Here is a 19,528-nt window from a genome sequence, read left to right on the forward strand (position 1 = left end):
ATGAAATATGAGTGCGTTTTTGAATCACACTTTGCTAGTATACTCTTCCTAAGCAAGCTAAAGCCAAAAGAATAAGTTGAAACTTGAAGAATTTGGCAAACACAAATAAAGAACATTGTTTACAATACTTATTGAGATAGAACTTTTATTTAGTTACAATTATTCCAAGTGATCTTAACACAGCAAGAAAGAAAAATGAAATACAAGAGAGGAGGTAGAAATAGAAAGTCAAGTGAAAATAATCCTGAAGAGGACTAGTAAAATTAGCCTCAGAAATATTACATTCACGATAACAAACTAGCGAGGATACCCACACTAAAGGCAGAAATTTAATATGAAAATGTCCTTTAAGTGCTATTATTCATCCATAATTGTGCATGAGATTTAACATCTAATGTGCAACCAGTATCCTTGCCATATTTACTCAACAATATATCCAAGCAAAAGCGTGTAATGAGACTAGATTTTGTTGTACTTCATAATCACAATCTATACCAAGCAAAAGCATGCAATGAGACTATATTTCGTTGTACTTCATAATCACAGTCTATACCAAGCAAAAACATGCAATGAGACTAGATTTTGTTGTACTTCATAATCACAATCTATACTCATATTATAATGCATTTAATATTGATAAGAGTCAACTATTAACAACCTAATAGGATGAAAAGAAATGAGATCGAAGACACTGAATGTTCACATCAAACACTTATGAAAGCTCAAGTTATTCATTACGGAACAAAACCACAACAAATACTCGTAGTTGAAACCAGAAGCAGGTCAAAATGCAATCTTTCCATTATTTCTATTCATAAACTCAGCATGTCTACTTCCCAAAAGCATTTCAAATCAAGAAGCACAAGGTGAAAAGGATCACAGATTTGGGCAGAGTTATCACACGTGATTCTTGAGGAGGTTCCTCCTCGCCAGGAACCGGGCTATCGGCGGCGTGAGGGCGATCGTTATCGGGACCCGAACCGGAAACAGGGCCTTGTTGCAGAGTATCGCCAGAGCTAGGGCTCCGCCGCTGGACGCCGCCAGCTCCGCCGTCCTGTTCCTCCTCCGTTGCTGCTGCTCCTCCCTCGGCGCCGAAGAGTCAACGCCGTCCAAGATGACCGCGTCGCCTGAGGGGAAAGAGGAAGAGGAGGATGAGGAGGTATCAGCAGCGCGATCCTTCTCCGAGACGCCCGACGAGAGGCCGACCCTCTCGAAGACGGACTCGACGTCGACGTTGTTCTTGATGGCGACGTAGAAGCCGGTGATGGATGCGAAGGAGACGGAGAGGTGGACGCCGAGCGCCACCTTCCCGTACTTCTTCATCAGCTCGCGCAACCGCCCCGTGAACGCCATCGTGGGCAAGGATTTGGGTTCCGGCCAACGGCTCGATGATACGATCGATCGACAGCTAGGGTTTTGATGAGGGGGTTTTTGGGGGCTGGGTTGTGGTACTTCGCGGTGCGTTATAACCCTTGCGACCCCGACTCAGTTTAGGAAGTGTTAAGCCAGTTTGGTTGTGTTTCGAGTGAGCTAACTGCATATTACTTCACCATTTAATTACCTTTAGTACTTTTAATTTTTATATTTTTAAAAAATATATTAATTTTTTTTATATTTATGAAAGTAAAATATTTAATCTTATTTTTTACGTATCATCAATTTTATTATCGAAAATACTATAGAATTTATTAGTGAGTACGGTATTTCCAGTCGGCGTAAATAGAAATGAAATTAAATATTTTATTTTTATTATTATAAAATCTTAATATAATTTTTAAAAATATAAGAAGTAGAATACTAAATATAGTTAATTACAAAAGATAATATATAATTAATATATTTTTTAAGTACTATTTTTATATTAATAATACTATTTTTTAAAAATAAAAATTAAAACTTATTTTTATAAAAATAAACAAATATAAAACAAAAAAATTAAATATTTTCTTATCCCCTCCTTATCAGAAAAAAAAAAGTTTAATTTGATTATGAATAACCCTTAATTTAGTCATATATGGGATGTAAGAGGATGAATATAATATCACTAATTTGGATTCATGTCACTTCCATCTTAACCTCAACAAAATTATCAGTCAAGTTTTCTCTGGATCTTCACCAGAGATACTTATGATGATTTAAAATTAGGTTGCTCTTTATAGTAAATTTAGATCTCAAGAATAACTCTTTGCACACTTAAAAATGAAACCACTAATCGGCAATTTATGTTCTATTATTATTATTATAAAACTGTAATAATAATAATAATTAAGTCCTAACTATTTGAGATAGATTTATATTATTATTACTATTATTATATTAAAAAATTATGAGGTATATATAACATGATTAAGATTCACAGTTGAAATCAACTAAATACACATCAAATGAACAAAATGAGGCAAGGACTCAAAAGAGCCTAATCCAAGGCTTCAGTTGTATAGATCTGTCGTTGCTGGTGAGCCACTATCTCCTGCATCACTATCCTCCTCGTCCTGTTGATGTTGAGGAAGCACGTGGAGACGTGCTCTTCGAGCTCCGCGAGCTTGTTCATGAACTCGCACCCGCTCACCTGCAGCTCCCTGGCCACCTCCTTCAGCATCAGCCCTTCTCCCATGTCGTCGTCGCCGTCGTCGGTGAACAGCTTGATCACGTTCCTCGTGTGCTCGATCTCGTCGCCTAGCCTCCTCACCATGCTGCCCATGGTGTCGAAGTCCCGGTCCAGCGCGAACGCTCCCCTCGCGGCGGCGCCGAGCTGCGCCTCCGCGCGCGCGAACGGGGCCTGGATCGTCACGGCCACCCCGCAGGCGAAGAACGACGCGGCCCTGGCGGCCAAGTCGGCATGGCTCAGCCGCCGCATCGCCCGGCGGTGCGCATGTATGAGCCGCCGCACCAGTGGGTCGAACGCCTGGTGGATCCTCTCGAACTGGAGCCGTGCGGAGTCGGAGAAGGGGTTGTGGAGCCTGGAGAGGCGGCGGAGGGTAGCCGTCACGGGCCGCCGCCGAGCATCGGGGACCGGGAAGCCCTCGTGGAGCTTGATCTGGTCGACGCGGGCGCGGCGAATGGACTCGACAAGGGAGCCGCAGAAGTCGCTGGCGCCGAGGGTGGCGTTGAAGAAGTCGGGGAGGAGGGAGGGGAGGCGGTGCCGGGCGCTGCGTATGACCGCAGCGAGGGCGTCTTGTTTTGGCTCGAGGAGGAGCGTGTAGTCCGGCCGTCGTGACGCTTCGCCATGGGCGCATGCGTTATCGCCTCCGATAGAGCGCCAGCACTCCTCGGTAGCGGAGAAGCTGCTGCCGCTGCTCCTCGTATGTGATTCTACTGGTTCACCTGCAAGATTACAAGTTAGCGATGACACGAAAAAGGTAGATAGACACAAGAAAGGTTGATACAGGCGAACCCATGAACTCACCACTGATATGGTACCAGAGCAGAGACATGGAGGGAAACATTCTAGGCTTCCTCCGTTGCAGAGGTGGTGATGGACTAGAGGCAGGTTCTGCCTTCTTCCCTGGACATTGAGGAGAGGAGATGGAGGAGGAGGGGATATAGGCCTCATGCTCGTCCCTGTCTCCAAGATATTAATGCAAACGCCGTCATTTTCGAATACACGTTGCAGACACCACCACAGCACACAACGTCGACAACGTACATACAAACACGGACAGATTCCGGAGGACAGAATCGTGGGAGTTCACAGCGCGCCACCGAAATCGGAGGGCGAAAAGGACGCGTCACGAACCTCAAAGTTTGGAGATGTGGAGCCACCTGCGCCTCGTCCGCTGACGCGACGACGAGATTCCCGCGGCTTGTGGCTTCACTTCCCGCACGAAGATACTGAGCTCGAGAGGGACGGAGGGAGGGGGGGGGGTTGTCTTGGCGTGCACGAGCCATGTTTAGGGTTAGGTGATGACGGTGACGGAGATCTCTTGCGATGTTTCTCTTTGGATTTGTTCTGTTCTTTTCTTCGCCTGATGAGTTGGCGATGACATGGCATCGGCATCGGTGTCGGTAGACACGACGAACGGGTGGGGAGTACTCACGAATTTGTATCCATTTAAGTGGGTTGAATAGAGTATGTTTCACATCAGGAATAATTAAGGATGGAGTGATAAAGTCAAATCCCAGTATGATTAACTATTTAGGTACTTTGGACTAACTTGGTAAATATTTTCCTATGCGTACGTACTATCTTAGATCAAATTGAAGTGCATCATAAATCAATTTAAGTTGATCGAGTACAAGGTGTATTTGAAGAGAAAAAGAAAAAGAAAAAAGATCTTTAAATTTTGTTTCATGAATATAACTTTAATTACCTGTAGCAACTCATGAATAAAAAAAGATCTATATTTTTGTATGAGAGTTCAGATGTCTTCCTGCAATGCTATTCTATTAAACATGAAGTATATATTATAAAATTAAAATAATCTTATGTTGCTAGACATTAAAAGCGTTCATTAATATATATTGAGTTTGAATCACAATTTAATAGCTTAACCTTACAAAATATATTTTGTTCAGTCTCATATATGTTAATTCTAATATTTTTGACTTGGATTCATTCAACTTACACACACACACATAATAAATAATATATATGATTTATTTTTGGCCTTTTCAATTTAATCTAACAAACTCACAGAACATAGCATGATGCAATCCTTTATTTGTTCTTTCAACTTGTAGGTCCATGCAACCATGAGTTCTCTTTGCTGAAGCTTATCTTTCATGTAAACCAAACAAAGAGGGAAAACAACAGGCAAAACTGCAACAGTCTACATAAGCTTATAGTTTCTGCAGATCAATCATCACGCAGAGAAAAGGAGAGACAGACAATTAGTCAGAAGAAACACAGACAATGAGAAGTTGAAACACTAATGTATCACACACAGGGACAAGGAGAGACGATTAATCAGAAGAAACACAGACAATGGGAAGTTGAAACACTGTAATGTATCACATAGCCATCTCAAAAACACCAACAACAGAATTGATGTTATGATCACAGTTCTTACAAAGAGAGAGACATTAATCAGAAGAATCAGGGACAATGGGAAGTTGAAACACTGTAATGTATCACGTAGCCATCTCAAAAACACTATAACAACAGAATTAATGTTATGATCACAGTTCTTACAAAGAGCAAGGATAGGCCATGCATTTAACTGCTTGTTATATCCAAGGGAAGAATATGAATCAGAATAGGCAACAGGGAAGAATATATGGCAGCTCAATTGCTTGTTATATATATATGGAAAAAAAAAGACAAAGTTCAAGACACAGTATTTAACTGAAAAAAGAAACTAGAACATAAGATATTAAGAACTAAGGATCACATTTAATGTACTTACAGATATTTTTATTGGGTCATCATAAATTACAAAAGCTTAAAAGCTTAAGTTGTTAAGAAAGGATCCAATATAAAATTTAAACTCATAACATGTAATATCCAATGCATGATAAGAACATAGCCCTATATACAGCATCATCTTCCCAGAGGCATATGTCATATATTGGAGGCTGCTAGTTTTCTTCTACATCTTATTTTAAGTACTGACAGTTACTAACAAAATATGGGCTCATGATATCTCTGCTTGCATACAAAAACACCAAAATCGTATGTCCCAAGCATTGCATTTTAAAAGGATGATACTTCTTCCTAGTAGAATCACATACAACAAATTGCTGTAAAAGCGTAGTTCTTATTAGTACTCACTGATAAAACAACAAAATACAAATACACCAAAAATCTTATGTCCCATGAATTGCAATTTAACAGAATGACACTTCTTCCTAGTAGAAACACACACAACAGACTATAGTTGCTGTAAAAGCCTAGTTCTTATTAGCACTCACTGATATATCACAACAAAGTATGAGCTCATGAAATCTGCTTGGATACAAAGACACCAAAATCCTATACCCCACGAACTGCATTCTAAAAGAATGACACTTCTTCCTAGTAGAAACGCATACAAAAAACTACAGTTGCTGCTAAAGCCTAATTCTTATGATTCAGTACTCAACGATATAGCAACAAAGCATGGCTCATGAAATCTCTGCTTGGATATAAATAAAATAAAAGAGCATATCCCGTGAATTGCCTTTTAATGAGATGATACTGCTTTCCAGTAAACAAGCTATAGTTGCTCGTAGATGATCATCGGTCAGTACCACATTGTGCCATCACGAGGGTCGATTAATGAATCCACGCTCAACCATCTTCTCCACAAGTTCCTCATGCTTCATCAGCTGCCCTGCTCTCCTCAGCAGTGTCATCGCCATTTCATACACCGGAGCTGTTGGCTTGAGACTTTTCTCCTCCAACATCTCCTTCATTAACCCATAAGCTCGCTTCCAATGTCCTCTCTCGCAAAATGCTGTGATCAATACCCCATATGTGTTAATGTTTGGCTCCAAGCCCTCCTCCACCATCTCCCTCTTCATCCTCAGCATCATGTCCATCGACTTCTCCTTGCTAAACATCTCCATTAACAGATTATATGTAACTGTGTTCGGCTTGCATCCAAGCTCTTTCATCCGATCATATAGCTTGTGTGCTGCATTAATATTCCCAAGATTTATGATGCAACGAAATATGGGGTTGAAGGAGTGGCAAGTTGGGATGCACCCTCTTGCAGTCATTTGGTTAAGCACTTTGAGGGCAGCATCGAGGTTCTTCTGGTCCTTCCTGCAGTGGGTTTCAATAAGGAAATTGTAGGTTATAATGTCAGGCTCGCACCCTAATTGCTTCATCTGGTTATTGACCTGCAGCACCTTCTCCGACCGCCCAGCCTTGACATGCGCTCTCATCAGGCTATTGAAAGTAGCTGCGTTGGGCGAACACTCAGCGTCAATCATCTGGCAAAGAAGCTCATTTGCACGGGGAATCTGTCCCGCTCGGCACATTGCATCAATCACAGCAGTATAGGTATACACATTTGGTGGAATTCCATTCGCCACCATCTCGGCAAAAACACGCTCGGCCTCGTCGAGCTTACCGGCACGGCACCAGGCATGGACGAGTGAAGAGTAGATTACAACGTCAGGAGGAAATTGGTGCTTGAGGGCGTCAAAGAGAGACTGGGCCTCAGCAGCAAGGCGTTTCTTTGAAAGGGCAGCAAGGAGGGAGGCAAATGTACTGGGTTCGGGTTCGCATCCGTAGTTCGGCATGCGGCGGAAGGCCTCGGCGGCATCTTCGGGGAGACCAGCACGAACATAGCGGCGGATCAAGGTGAAGAACGTCTGATTGGTGACGGGGATTCCCAAAGCGCGCATTTTGTCGAGCAGGTGCCAGGCGATGTCGAAGTGGCGTAGCTTGCCGCAGAGGTCAATCATTTCGATGAAGGCGGCAGCGAAGGCAGGGGAAGGGGAGGAGAAGGGCGACGCAGCGAGCCACCAGTTGAAGAAGGCGAGGGCCTGCGGAAAGGGAATGCCGTGGCGGAGGGAGGCGCAGCGGTCGACGAGGAGAGCGGCGAGGGAAGCGGAAGGAGGGGAGGGGGAGAGGTTGGAGAAGGAGGAGGAGAGGGACGGGATGGTGAGATCAGGGGGAGGAGAAGCGGCAGACGGGGCGAGGTGGGGGTTGTCGCGGTGGTGGTCCCTGATGAGGACATGGAGGTTATCGAGGAGCTTGGACTCGGTGGGGGAGATGGAAGCGGTGGCGATGGTGATGTCGGAGGGGGGAGAGTCGATCGGAGAAGGAGAAGTGCAGAGGGGTTTGCAAAGGAGAGGGAGAAGGAAGGAGCGAGGAGGCCTTCTTGGTGTGTGCAGGAAAGCCATGGCCGACGGTTGGCGACAGCAGCGGACGAGTGCGGTTGTAGGGTTTTGTTTCCAGAGTACAGAGAGACGAGGTTTAATTGGGCCGGCTTAGGCCCAATTCCAGATATTTTCGCCTTTAACAGATCGAAATTAAAGCTTATATATATATATATATATATATATATATATATATATATATATATATATATATATATATATATTCTCAGTATTTTTTTTTTGGGATTTGATTTTTGGCAACTTCTAATTACTTTGTGGATATAGCAGCTGGATTTAATCTTATTCTCGAGCAACAAAAATTATAATAAATAACTTTTTGTTACTAAAAGCTAACATTTGGACAACAAAGCTAATTAATAAACAATTATTTTCCCCCAAAAATATTCGTACGAGACTAAATCTCTTTTTTGCTTAGAAAAAGTGAGAAGTGAACACTTACAGAGTCATGTAATCTATCAGCCAAAAAAAGGATTTTAAATCCGATAAAATGGAAGTCCAAGTCAACTGCGCACGTGCCGACAACAATCGGATGGTCCAGATCAACCATCACGAAGCCAAACACCAATTGTCCTCCGGCGCACGATAGCAGAAACCCGTCGCCCTAGGTCGGCCTCCGTCTATAAATATAGACCCACCCCCCTTCCACCCCCTTTCCTTTTCTTTCACTGGATTCGGCTCGCGGTTGCCTCCTTTTCCGCGTGAGATGGGAGGAGATCGCGCTATCCAACAAGTTTGCCGAAGCAAAAATTGACCGCCATAGGACAAATCGAACTCCAAAAACGAACTCGAAGCAGGAGTTCGATTCGATTCTTTCTCTCCGTCGCTGAAAGCCCCAATTTTTTGATCAAAACCCTAGTGTTTTCCCCTATTCTGCAGTCATGGACACGCGATTCCCGTTCTCACCGGCCGAGGTCGCCAAAGTCCGCACCGTTCAGTTCGGCATCCTCAGCCCCGACGAGATCGTAATCCTCGCAATCCCGCCCTGTTTTCTTTCCCATTCTAGGGTTCTACTGATGCTTGGTTTCGGTGGTTCGTTGAGCCTGATTTGGTTCTTGTTTGGGTGTCGGGCGGCAGCGGCAAATGTCGGTGGTGCAGATCGAGCACGGAGAGACGATGGAGCGGGGCAAGCCGAAGCCAGCAGGGCTCAGCGACCCGCGGCTCGGCACCATCGACCGGAAGATGAAGTGCGAGACTTGCATGGCTAACATGGCGGAGTGCCCCGGTCACTTTGGTCACCTCGAGCTCGCCAAACCCATGTTCCATATCGGGTTCCTCAAGACGGTGCTTGCTATTATGCGTTGCGTCTGCTTCAATTGCTCCAAGATCCTTGCTGATGAGGTACGATTGATCGGCACCTTTCAGATGGCTCTCTTAGGAATCATTTGCTCAAGTGGAAGGAACACGAAGAAAATGGTCCTTTAACTTGAGTATACTAAAAAAGATCTAGACTTTAAGGTTCTTAGTAAATTTAGAACTTCATTTTTGGTATTCTTCTGGTTGTATTGGTGGATGTGAAGTTTTAGCTACTATATACAATCTGAGCGAAATTTAGTTTGTATGCACACCTTAGAGAAAAGAGCCGCAACATGACTTTGGTGGGAGTACTTTTAGTTTTTTACTCTTCAAAAAACTGATATTTGACATGATAGTTACTTGATCATTGGTTTAATTGTTATCTAAATAATAAGATTGTTCCTTTTAGTAGAATTTTTGCGCCAAACTTCAACTTATTTGGATGGCTAGGATGTGAAACTCTATGTTGTTTTTGCAGCAGCAAGCTTAGGTTCAGCCTCTCTTCTATTTCTAGAATTGTGATAGACAGTGGTTTTATGGTTGTATATGTGATGAGCATATGACTACTTAGCATTTTAAGCACAAACTTCCTTCTTACCACATTTGTGCTTTGTTTCAGGAGGATACCAGGTTCAAGCAAGCTTTGAAAATTAGGAACCCAAAAAATAGGTTGAAGAGAATATATGATGCCTGTAAAAGCAAGAAGAAATGTTCTGGTGGTGATGACATTGATGTCCAGGGTCAACAAGACTCAGAAGAACCAATGAAGAAGAGCAGGGGTGGATGTGGTGCTCAGCAGCCAAACATTACCATAGATGGAATGAAAATGGTTGCAGAATATAAAGCTCCAAAAAAGAAATCTGATGAACAAGAGCAGCTTCCTGAACCTGCTGAGAGAAAACAAATTCTTTCTGCTGAGAGGGTATTTCCTTGGAACTCTTCATAATGGACTACATAACTGGAGAATGCATGCATAAGTCTACCTTTTTCAAACATGTTTGCAGGTTCTTAGTGTTCTAAAGAGGATAAGCGATGAGGACTGTTTGCTATTGGGTTTAAATCCCAAATATGCCCGCCCTGATTGGATGATATTGCAAGTTCTTCCAATTCCTCCACCTCCTGTAAGACCTTCTGTGATGATGGATACTTCTTCGAGGAGTGAGGTGAGTTCGTTCAGAGTTAAAGGCACATGAGCCAGAGCACTTTAACCTGTTACAATTAAGCTAGTTGCATTTTTTTAGTGTCTTAAATGTGCTGACTTTTTATTGACAACAGGATGATTTGACACATCAATTGGCAATGATAATTAGGCACAATGAGAATTTGAGGAGGCAAGAGAGGAATGGGGCTCCAGCTCACATTATTTCAGAATTTGCTCAATTATTGCAATTTCACATTGCCACATATTTTGATAATGAGCTTCCTGGTCAGCCTAGGGTATGACTTGCCCAGTTCTGTGCTTCCCTTATGATTTTGTATGTTTGTTTTTGTGAAATCCATTTTCTGTTTGTGCAGGCTACACAGCGGTCAGGACGGCCCATTAAATCTATATGCAGTAGACTAAAGGCTAAAGAAGGCCGAATTAGAGGTAACTTGATGGGAAAGCGTGTTGATTTTTCAGCACGAACAGTTATTACACCTGACCCTACAATCAACATTGATGAACTGGGAGTTCCTTGGAGCATAGCTTTGAATCTTACGTACCCAGAGACTGTAACCCCATACAATATTGAGAGGTAATTTGCTCATGTGGTGCCTTGTATAAATGTCACATAGAGGATGATAGACAGTTTCATAACAGTTGTTTGCTTCTGCAGATTAAAAGAACTTGTGGAATATGGGCCTCATCCTCCTCCTGGAAAAACCGGTGCAAAATATATCATACGAGAAGATGGTCAAAGGCTTGATCTTCGATACTTGAAAAAAAGCAGTGATCACCATTTGGAGCTTGGATACAAGGCCAGTTTGTATAATTGGTTTTTTATATTTATTTTTACTTTCGTTTCTACGGTTTACATTGTATTAACTTATTTTATTTTGGTAGGTCGAGCGCCATTTGTGTGATGGTGACTTTGTTCTTTTCAACCGGCAGCCCAGTCTCCACAAAATGTCCATCATGGGGCACAAGATAAAAATTATGCCTTACTCAACTTTTCGCTTAAATCTATCTGTAACATCTCCGTATAATGCTGATTTTGATGGTGATGAGATGAACATGCATGTTCCCCAATCTTTTGAAACCAGAGCAGAAGTCATAGAGCTAATGATGGTACCAAAGTGTATTGTTTCACCTCAGTCAAATCGCCCTGTTATGGGTATTGTCCAGGATACCCTTCTGGGATGTCGCAAGATTACCAAAAGGGATACATTTATAGAAAAGGTGCTAGCAATAGAAAAGTGTTGTTTGCTTGCCTTTTTGTGCTTTTGCTTCACAATATCTAGTCTCGATGAATCAGTATTGAAGAGGGGATTTTTTTTTATTATGTTGTGACAGGATGTCTTTATGAACATCTTGATGTGGTGGGAAGACTTTGATGGAAAGGTACCTGCTCCTGCTATATTGAAACCTAGGCCATTGTGGACTGGAAAACAAGTTTTCAACCTGATCATCCCAAAGCAAATAAACTTAATAAGATTTTCAGCATGGCATTCAGAATCAGAAACTGGTTTCATTACTCCAGGTGACACTCTAGTTCGAATTGAGAAGGGTGAACTTCTTTCAGGCACCCTTTGCAAAAAAACTCTAGGAACATCTACTGGAAGTCTTATTCATGTCATCTGGTAAGTCTAACTAAGCTGTTTGTTTGGAAAATGATGACTTTGCTTTGTATCCCATTAGCACTTATTTTGCTTTGTTTCATACTTGTATATCAGGGAAGAAGTTGGCCCAGATGCAGCTCGCAAATTTTTGGGGCACACACAGTGGCTTGTGAACTATTGGCTGTTACAGAATGCTTTTAGTATTGGAATTGGAGACACAATTGCCGATGCAGCAACAATGGAGAAAATCAATGAAACAATCTCAAAAGCTAAAAATGACGTGAAAGATCTTATCAAGCTTGCACAGGAGAAGCAATTGGAAGCTGAACCTGGGCGAACCATGATGGACTCGTTCGAAAATAGAGTAAATCAGGTACAACACATGAAATTTTCACTTAGCCCATCATATAAAAAATATCATGTTCATCTACTGAACAGGTGCTTTGCCTCTCAGGTACTGAATAAGGCTCGTGATGATGCGGGTAGTAGTGCCCAGAAGAGCTTATCCGAAAGTAACAACTTAAAGGCCATGGTTACTGCTGGATCAAAAGGTAGTTTTATCAATATCTCACAGATGACTGCCTGTGTGGGGCAGCAGAATGTTGAGGGCAAACGAATACCCTTTGGTTTCATTGATCGAACATTGCCTCATTTCACTAAAGACGATTATGGGCCTGAAAGTCGTGGTTTTGTGGAGAATTCATACCTTCGTGGGTTGACACCACAAGAGTTCTTTTTTCATGCCATGGGTGGTAGGGAAGGTTTGATTGATACTGCTGTCAAGACTTCTGAGACGGGCTACATCCAACGTCGTCTTGTAAAGGCTATGGAAGACATAATGGTTAAATATGATGGTACTGTCAGAAATTCTCTGGGGGATGTTATTCAGTTCTTATATGGAGAAGATGGTATGGATGCTGTTTGGATTGAGTACCAGAAATTTGATTCGTTGAAGATGAAAAAGGGCGAGTTTGATAGTGTTTTCAGGTATGAGATCGATGATGACAACTGGAATCCTAGCTACTTACAACCTGAGCATGTTGAGGATTTGAAAACTATCCGTGAGTTTAGAAATGTGTTTGATGCAGAGGTTCAGAAACTAGAAGCTGACCGTTACCAGCTTGGCACTGAGATTGCTACTACTGGTGATATCTCAATTCCTATGCCTGTGAATCTCAAGAGACTTATCTGGAATGCACAAAAGACATTCAAGATTGATCTGAGAAGGCCATCTGACATGCACCCAATGGAGATTGTGGAAGCTATTGATAAGCTTCAAGAAAGGCTCAAAGTGGTTCCTGGTGATGATTTTTTGAGCATGGAGGCTCAAAAAAATGCTACTTTATTATTCAATATCCTTCTTCGTAGTTCATTTGCTAGCAAACGGGTTATGAAGGAGTATAGGCTCACTCGTGAGGCATTTGAATGGGTTATTGGTGAAATTGAATCTCGTTTTCTGCAGTCACTGGTAGCTCCAGGTGAAATGATTGGCTGTGTAGCTGCCCAGTCTATTGGAGAGCCAGCTACACAGATGACCTTAAATACCTTCCATTATGCTGGTGTGAGTGCCAAGAATGTCACTCTTGGAGTTCCCAGGTTGAGGGAAATTATTAATGTTGCTAAGAAGATTAAAACTCCTTCTCTTTCTGTTTATTTGAAGCCTGGGGTTAATAAAAAGAAAGAACTGGCTAAGAATGTACAATGTGCATTGGAATACACAACACTGCGAAGTGTTACACATGCCACTGAAATATGGTATGATCCTGACCCTATGAGTACCATTATTGAGGAAGATGTGGAATTTGTCAAGTCATATTATGAAATGCCAGATGAGGATATTGCTCCTGAAAAGATATCTCCTTGGCTGCTTCGTATTGAACTGAATCGCGAGATGATGGTTGACAAGAAGTTGAGCATGGCAGACATTGCAGAGAAGATCAATCATGAGTTTGATGATGATTTGACATGCATCTTTAATGATGATAATGCAGACAAGCTCATCCTCCGTATTCGTATCATGAATGATGATGCGCCTAAAGGTGAATTACAAGACGAATCTGCGGAGGATGATGTCTTCTTGAAAAAGATCGAGAGCAACATGTTGACCGAAATGGCACTTCGGGGCATTCCTGATATCAATAAAGTTTTTATCAAGTCAGGAAAGATAAATAGGTTTGATGAAAATGAAGGCTTCAAACCAGATGTTGAGTGGATGCTCGACACTGAAGGCGTTAATCTTTTGGCTGTTATGTGCCATGAAGATATTGATGCAACTAGGACTACAAGCAACCACTTGATTGAAGTTATTGAGGTTCTTGGCATCGAGGCTGTTCGGAGATCTCTCTTGGATGAGTTGCGTGTGGTCATATCTTTTGATGGATCTTATGTGAATTACCGTCACTTGGCTATTCTATGTGACACAATGACCTACAGAGGTCACCTAATGGCCATCACCCGGCATGGTATCAATAGAAATGATACTGGCCCCATGATGAGATGTTCATTCGAGGAAACTGTTGACATCCTCCTTGATGCTGCTGTCTATGCTGAAGGTGACCACCTTAGAGGAGTTACTGAAAATATTATGCTTGGTCAGCTTGCACCAATTGGCACAGGTGATTGTGCACTGTATTTGAATGATCAGATGTTGCAACAGGCGATTGAACTCCAACTTCCTAGTTATATGGATGGTGGTTTTGGTGGTCCTGGTGGATTTGATTTTGGAATGACACCATCTCGATCACCCATATCCGGGACACCATATCATGAAGGAATGATGTCTCCAAGTTACTTGCTGAGCCCAAATATTCGTGCTTCACCGATTACAGATGCTCAGTTTTCTCCTTATGTTGGTGGAATGGCTTTCTCCCCCAGTTCATCTCCAGGTTACAGTCCATCATCTCCAGGCTACAGTCCATCATCTCCGGGATACAGTCCTACTTCTCCAGGTTATAGCCCTACTTCTCCAGGATACAGCCCTACATCTCCCGGTTATAGTCCCACTTCTCCGACCTACAGTCCTAGCTCTCCTGGATATAGTCCTACAAGTCCTGCTTACTCTCCGACAAGTCCATCATATTCGCCAACTTCTCCCAGCTACAGCCCGACCTCTCCCAGTTATAGCCCTACATCTCCTACTTATAGTCCTACTTCCCCCAGTTACAGCCCAACTTCCCCCAGTTACAGTCCTACTTCACCAAGCTACAGCCCTACTTCTCCAGTTTACAGTCCGACTTCCCCAGCCTACAGTCCAACATCTCCTGCCTACAGCCCAACCTCACCATCCTATAGTCCAACATCACCTTCCTATAGTCCGACATCACCTTCATATAGCCCGACATCACCTTCATATAGCCCGACTTCACCATCATACAGTCCTACCTCACCTGCCTATAGCCCAACTTCTCCGGGATACAGCCCAACATCTCCTAGCTATAGTCCTACATCCCCAAGTTATAGCCCCACATCTCCAAGTTACAATCCTGCCTCAGCAAAGTACAGTCCTTCGCTTGCTTATTCTCCAAGCAGTCCAAGGCTGTCACCATCCAGTCCATACGGTCAATCATCTCCAAATTACAGGTAAGGGTTTACATCTGTTGTAAAAGATCGAGCTTTCTTGAGTGCCTTATTGTGTTGTTTCTTTAGAATCGATAATTAATTTTTTTTAGTTTTGTCTGACATTATTATGAATATTTATAGTTAAAATATCTAGTTTTACTAATTGAAGATTATACTAAGTTTCAATTATTTTCTTAGATGTAAAAGTTTTGATAATTTTAGGTACAAAAATTTTATAGGATCTTTTAAAAATATAAATTAAAAAATATTTACCTTTATAATTTTTGTTAGTATATATTATTCTTAAAATTAGGATTATATTTTACATGTCCTAGGATAGTTTGTAAAAGTTATTGTTGACATTAGTAAAATATGTACCTTTGAAGTTGAATAAATTTGATCATGCATTGATATTTAAACTTAATTATATGGGTAATTAATTTGAATAGAGTTTTGATTTAATATCAAATTAATTATAAGATATTATTTGTTTAATGCAATGACGAGATCTAATGAGAATTAAATATAATGTTATTTCTTTGACACATATAATATATAAATAATTTGAAATTATAAAAAATATATATATGTTGAATAGTTGGATAAATTTTTATCATTTCAATTGTTTTTTATTGTTGAGTTGCACCTCAACTTATATTTTATGTCAACAATCAATCAATTTTTAAAACTTAAAAATTTTATTGATTTATCAGATATAAAATTTAATATACTTGTTATGGGTAACCTAAAACTAAATTTCTTCAATGAGTTTCATTAATTTGTCATATATTTTATGTTAAAAAATATATATCTTTTGACTTAAAAGTTTTGGAGTAACATATTAAATCTGAATATTTTTCAAGCTAATTTAGTTTTGTCATTTGACTTAGTATTTCAAGAGTTAACTATATTGATTAATATTATTTTTAATCAAATTTGAGGATCAAATTTCTATTAAGTGGGGGAGAAATGTAATCACCGAATTCTCTGTTAATGTCAATTTCAGTTTTTGCTTGATTATTCATGCACCTTCATTGTCACTTATAGATTTATGACATGGAAAAGGCAACTAATAGATATATGACATGGAAAAGGCAACTTATAGAATAGTTGCCTTATCTAAAGTTCCATATTTTACTCATTGGAAAATTTGGGTGTATGTCACCAGCACCATTATTATTGTTTCTTTCTTCATACTTATTCATGTTACTGGTTGCAGACTCATGGAGTAAGATGATTAATAACATATTTAATATCTGTATTCAAAGAGAAACTGTTCCATTTGTTCGTTCACCCCTCATATTATTTCACTCATATTAATTAAGATATTTGATGATAAACTTATTCAATTTGTTAACGTGGAAGCATCAGTATCACAACAGAACGGTGGTTCTATTTATACGAGAAGAAAGAAAACAAATTGCTCGGGAAGTTCAGCACTAACTGAACTCCCTAATATGACTAGCAGAGGTGTATCTTGATAAATATCATAAAGTGTATTATTGAATTTTCAGTGAGTATAACTTTTTTTTATTGTGCTGGAATCTGATTATCAATCTATAGATCAAAGTTAGAACTACCATGAAGTAATGATTTTACAAGGCCCAAGTTCTTTTTCTGAAATTATCCTCATTTATCCTAGTCAGTAAAAATTTATGTCACTCATCCTAAATGTATCATTTTGTGCTAAGCTCGCTCTCACAACTAGAAATATTGAATAACACATTTCTGTGTGAGATGAGTGGAGGGAAGATGATAAACCTACCTTGAAACTAAACTGACTCACCGGAACATATGTGACTTAGTATGCCACTTACAAGTTTGCCTCTTTGAGAACACTGAACATAGTTGACTAATATCTTTTTCTCTTTCTTCTTGTGCCTTTGCAGCCCATTTAACTCCCGTTCTGGTCCAGATTACAGCCCAAGTTCTCCACAGTACAGGTTACTCAAAATTTCATTATTTTCGGTTTACAGTTTAAACCACAAGCCATCACTTCTAAGAACAAAACTTGACCTAGCTTCTATTATAATTGCAGTCCGAGTGCAGGCTACTCGCCAACGTCACCGGGTTACTCCCCATCATCCACCAGTCAGTATACTCCACAGATGAGCAACGAGGATGAGGAAAGTACCCGCTGATCTTTGCGTTGTTGATTCATCATCAGAGTGCAAGAATCTCTTGACGTAAAGGTTCGAATGCTGGACTACGACTACGAGATGCCTGATGCCATGGCATGGTGTTTCGGACTATGATCTTGTCGCCTGGTTTACTTGTTTGTTTTAGATCACAAGTGAATAAATAGTTAGGTATCCATAGGTGTGTTTGTAACCTCAAGACTCCCCCCGTGAACAACACTGGCTGATAGAGATGTCTATGGTATCGGAAAACAGTTCCGTGGAATGTGATTAAGCCTAAAATGACAAACGGGTTTTGGTTATTATATACGTTTCATTAGATTAGGTGTTTGATATATACATTTGGAATGACATGGATGTAGACAAAACTAAATTACTTTGGATGAATGATCGCTTGACTTGGATGACAAAATCGACTTGTTTTGATGGATTATGGTACCAAATTTGACAGGCTAAATAAATCGTTTGGTTTGATCCAAATCAATATAATGTGGTGTATGATTAGCTAATTAAACTGTTTATCTCAAAAAAAAGGTTAAATTATCATTAATTTTTTAAGAAGTATTTATTTTTCTATAAGGGTGATGAATTAATTACATATTATTTTATGTAATTAGTTATATTTAGTATTTTGATCTTTATATTTTTAAAAATTATATTAATATTTTTATTTGTATAAAAATAAAATATTTGATTTTTTTTATCGTCGATTTTGTCATGTATTTAAAAAAAGAGATTAAAAGAGATTAAAGATAATTAATTATAAGAGATAATTTATAATTAACTTATATTATAATTTAACATAATATATATATATATATATATATATTTATTTAAAATAGTATGATAATTTTATCAATTATAAACACATTATTTGTTCTTAATATCTTACTATCAATAGTTGTAATCTTTAAAAATTTATTGAATCAAAATTTGAATCTTAAATCTTTAATAATCAAAATTAATTTTAAATCTTTAATATTTTTATTGTAAAAATTCCTCGACTGAGTCTGACGGTCAACCCCCGACCGGGATTATTGTCATCTTCAGCGCAGAAATCGTTGACCGCAATCCTTATCCGCATTGCCACTAGTAGCACATTGACAGCTTACTACTACTCGTTGTTATTCTAATGTCCGATGGCTGACAGTTGGAGATGGCCCTTAATATCTCTTCCATTGACCATGCTCATCGTCGTTCGTCTTCTTCTTCTCGTCACCATTAACATCTTCTTCTTCTCCATAGCTACAGAAACTGTCACGTCATACAGCTTTCGTTCTCTACATGGAGAAACCAGATAGAAGCATCATCACATTCCTCCCAAAGCTTGCCACCGGACGCGAGAATCCGATGAAGCCGAGGGCTCATGGCCAGAGCAGATCCTTCTCGGGGCCGATCACAGTCTCCATTATACCCATAGAAGCTCGACGCAAGCAGAAGAGACGCGGCGGCTTCGAGGCGCCGCAGGAACCCTCGTCCCCGAAGGTGACGTGCATGGGCCAGATCAAGCTCGAGAAGATGACCGCCGGATGCTGCCGGAAGCCCCCACCACCGGGTCGAAAATGGAAGCTGGCATCCTTCATCCGCCAGATCTTCCGGCGTCCCAAGGTGGGGCCGGCGGGCGGTGGCGGGAAGAGCAGGCCGCCGGTGTCTGCACCACCGTCGCTCGGAGGGATGAGTAGGTCCGCCGGCGGACGCAACAGCTTGGGGGATTTCGACTGGAGGAAGGCAGCGGAGACGGAGGAGGTGATCATTGCTCACTCTGCACCCATCATGGTGGGCGGTGGGGTGGTGGCCGTCGAGCCAAGGAAGGTGTCGTCGAGCCTTTGGAAGAGGAGGGCTGCCGCTCGTCTCACTACTCTTCAATTAAACTGATATCTTTATTCTTTTTCTCCTTCTCAACTGTAAATACGAGAGAAGGAAAAGGCTTTCCACATCGAATGTTGTTTTCGATGGACAGAATTATTTATGTACTTTGCATAGTTAAAGTAATTAAATTTTGTTTTTTG

At 40.8% G+C, this 19,528-nt stretch overlaps 5 protein-coding genes across 5 annotated transcripts; 2 read left to right on the forward strand and 3 right to left on the reverse strand.

Moving 5' to 3' along the window:
- Positions 1–781: 781 nt before the first annotated feature.
- On the reverse strand, positions 782–1,442 carry LOC103985442 (uncharacterized). The gene has a single exon (XM_009403141.3). It carries the CDS (start codon positions 1,351–1,353, stop codon positions 898–900), a length of 456 nt encoding a protein of 151 aa, XP_009401416.2. The 5' UTR covers positions 1,354–1,442; the 3' UTR covers positions 782–897.
- An 878-nt stretch (positions 1,443–2,320) lies between these two features.
- On the reverse strand, positions 2,321–3,793 carry LOC103989363 (putative UPF0496 protein 2). Its single transcript, XM_065194156.1, has 3 exons — positions 3,647–3,793; positions 3,407–3,561; positions 2,321–3,324 (listed from the first exon to the last, which is right to left on the reverse strand). Coding segments are annotated over exons 1-3 (1,065 nt in total). The 5' UTR covers positions 3,649–3,793; the 3' UTR covers positions 2,321–2,416.
- Positions 3,794–5,676: 1,883 nt separating this feature from the next.
- Positions 5,677–7,827, reverse strand: LOC135633292 (pentatricopeptide repeat-containing protein At1g20300, mitochondrial-like). The gene has a single exon (XM_065142629.1). It carries the CDS (start codon positions 7,771–7,773, stop codon positions 6,181–6,183), a length of 1,593 nt encoding a protein of 530 aa, XP_064998701.1. The 5' UTR covers positions 7,774–7,827; the 3' UTR covers positions 5,677–6,180.
- Positions 7,828–8,431: 604 nt separating this feature from the next.
- LOC135633337 (DNA-directed RNA polymerase II subunit RPB1) lies at positions 8,432–17,931 on the forward strand. Its single transcript, XM_065142726.1, has 13 exons — positions 8,432–8,732; positions 8,845–9,108; positions 9,683–9,985; positions 10,068–10,226; positions 10,339–10,500; positions 10,579–10,799; positions 10,881–11,022; positions 11,108–11,443; positions 11,558–11,844; positions 11,938–12,196; positions 12,278–15,402; positions 17,271–17,324; positions 17,420–17,931. Exons 1-13 carry the CDS (start codon positions 8,649–8,651, stop codon positions 17,520–17,522), a joined length of 5,499 nt encoding a protein of 1,832 aa, XP_064998798.1. The 5' UTR covers positions 8,432–8,648; the 3' UTR covers positions 17,523–17,931.
- Positions 17,932–18,803: 872 nt separating this feature from the next.
- Positions 18,804–19,394, forward strand: LOC135587085 (uncharacterized protein At1g76070-like). Its single transcript, XM_065078377.1, has one exon. The coding sequence runs from the start codon at positions 18,804–18,806 to the stop codon at positions 19,392–19,394; it is 591 nt and encodes a 196-aa protein (XP_064934449.1).
- The last annotated feature ends 134 nt before the right edge of the window (positions 19,395–19,528 follow it).

Source organism: Musa acuminata, chromosome BXJ1-1 (assembly GCF_036884655.1).
Source record: "Musa acuminata AAA Group cultivar baxijiao chromosome BXJ1-1, Cavendish_Baxijiao_AAA, whole genome shotgun sequence".
NCBI lineage: Eukaryota > Viridiplantae > Streptophyta > Magnoliopsida > Zingiberales > Musaceae > Musa > Musa acuminata.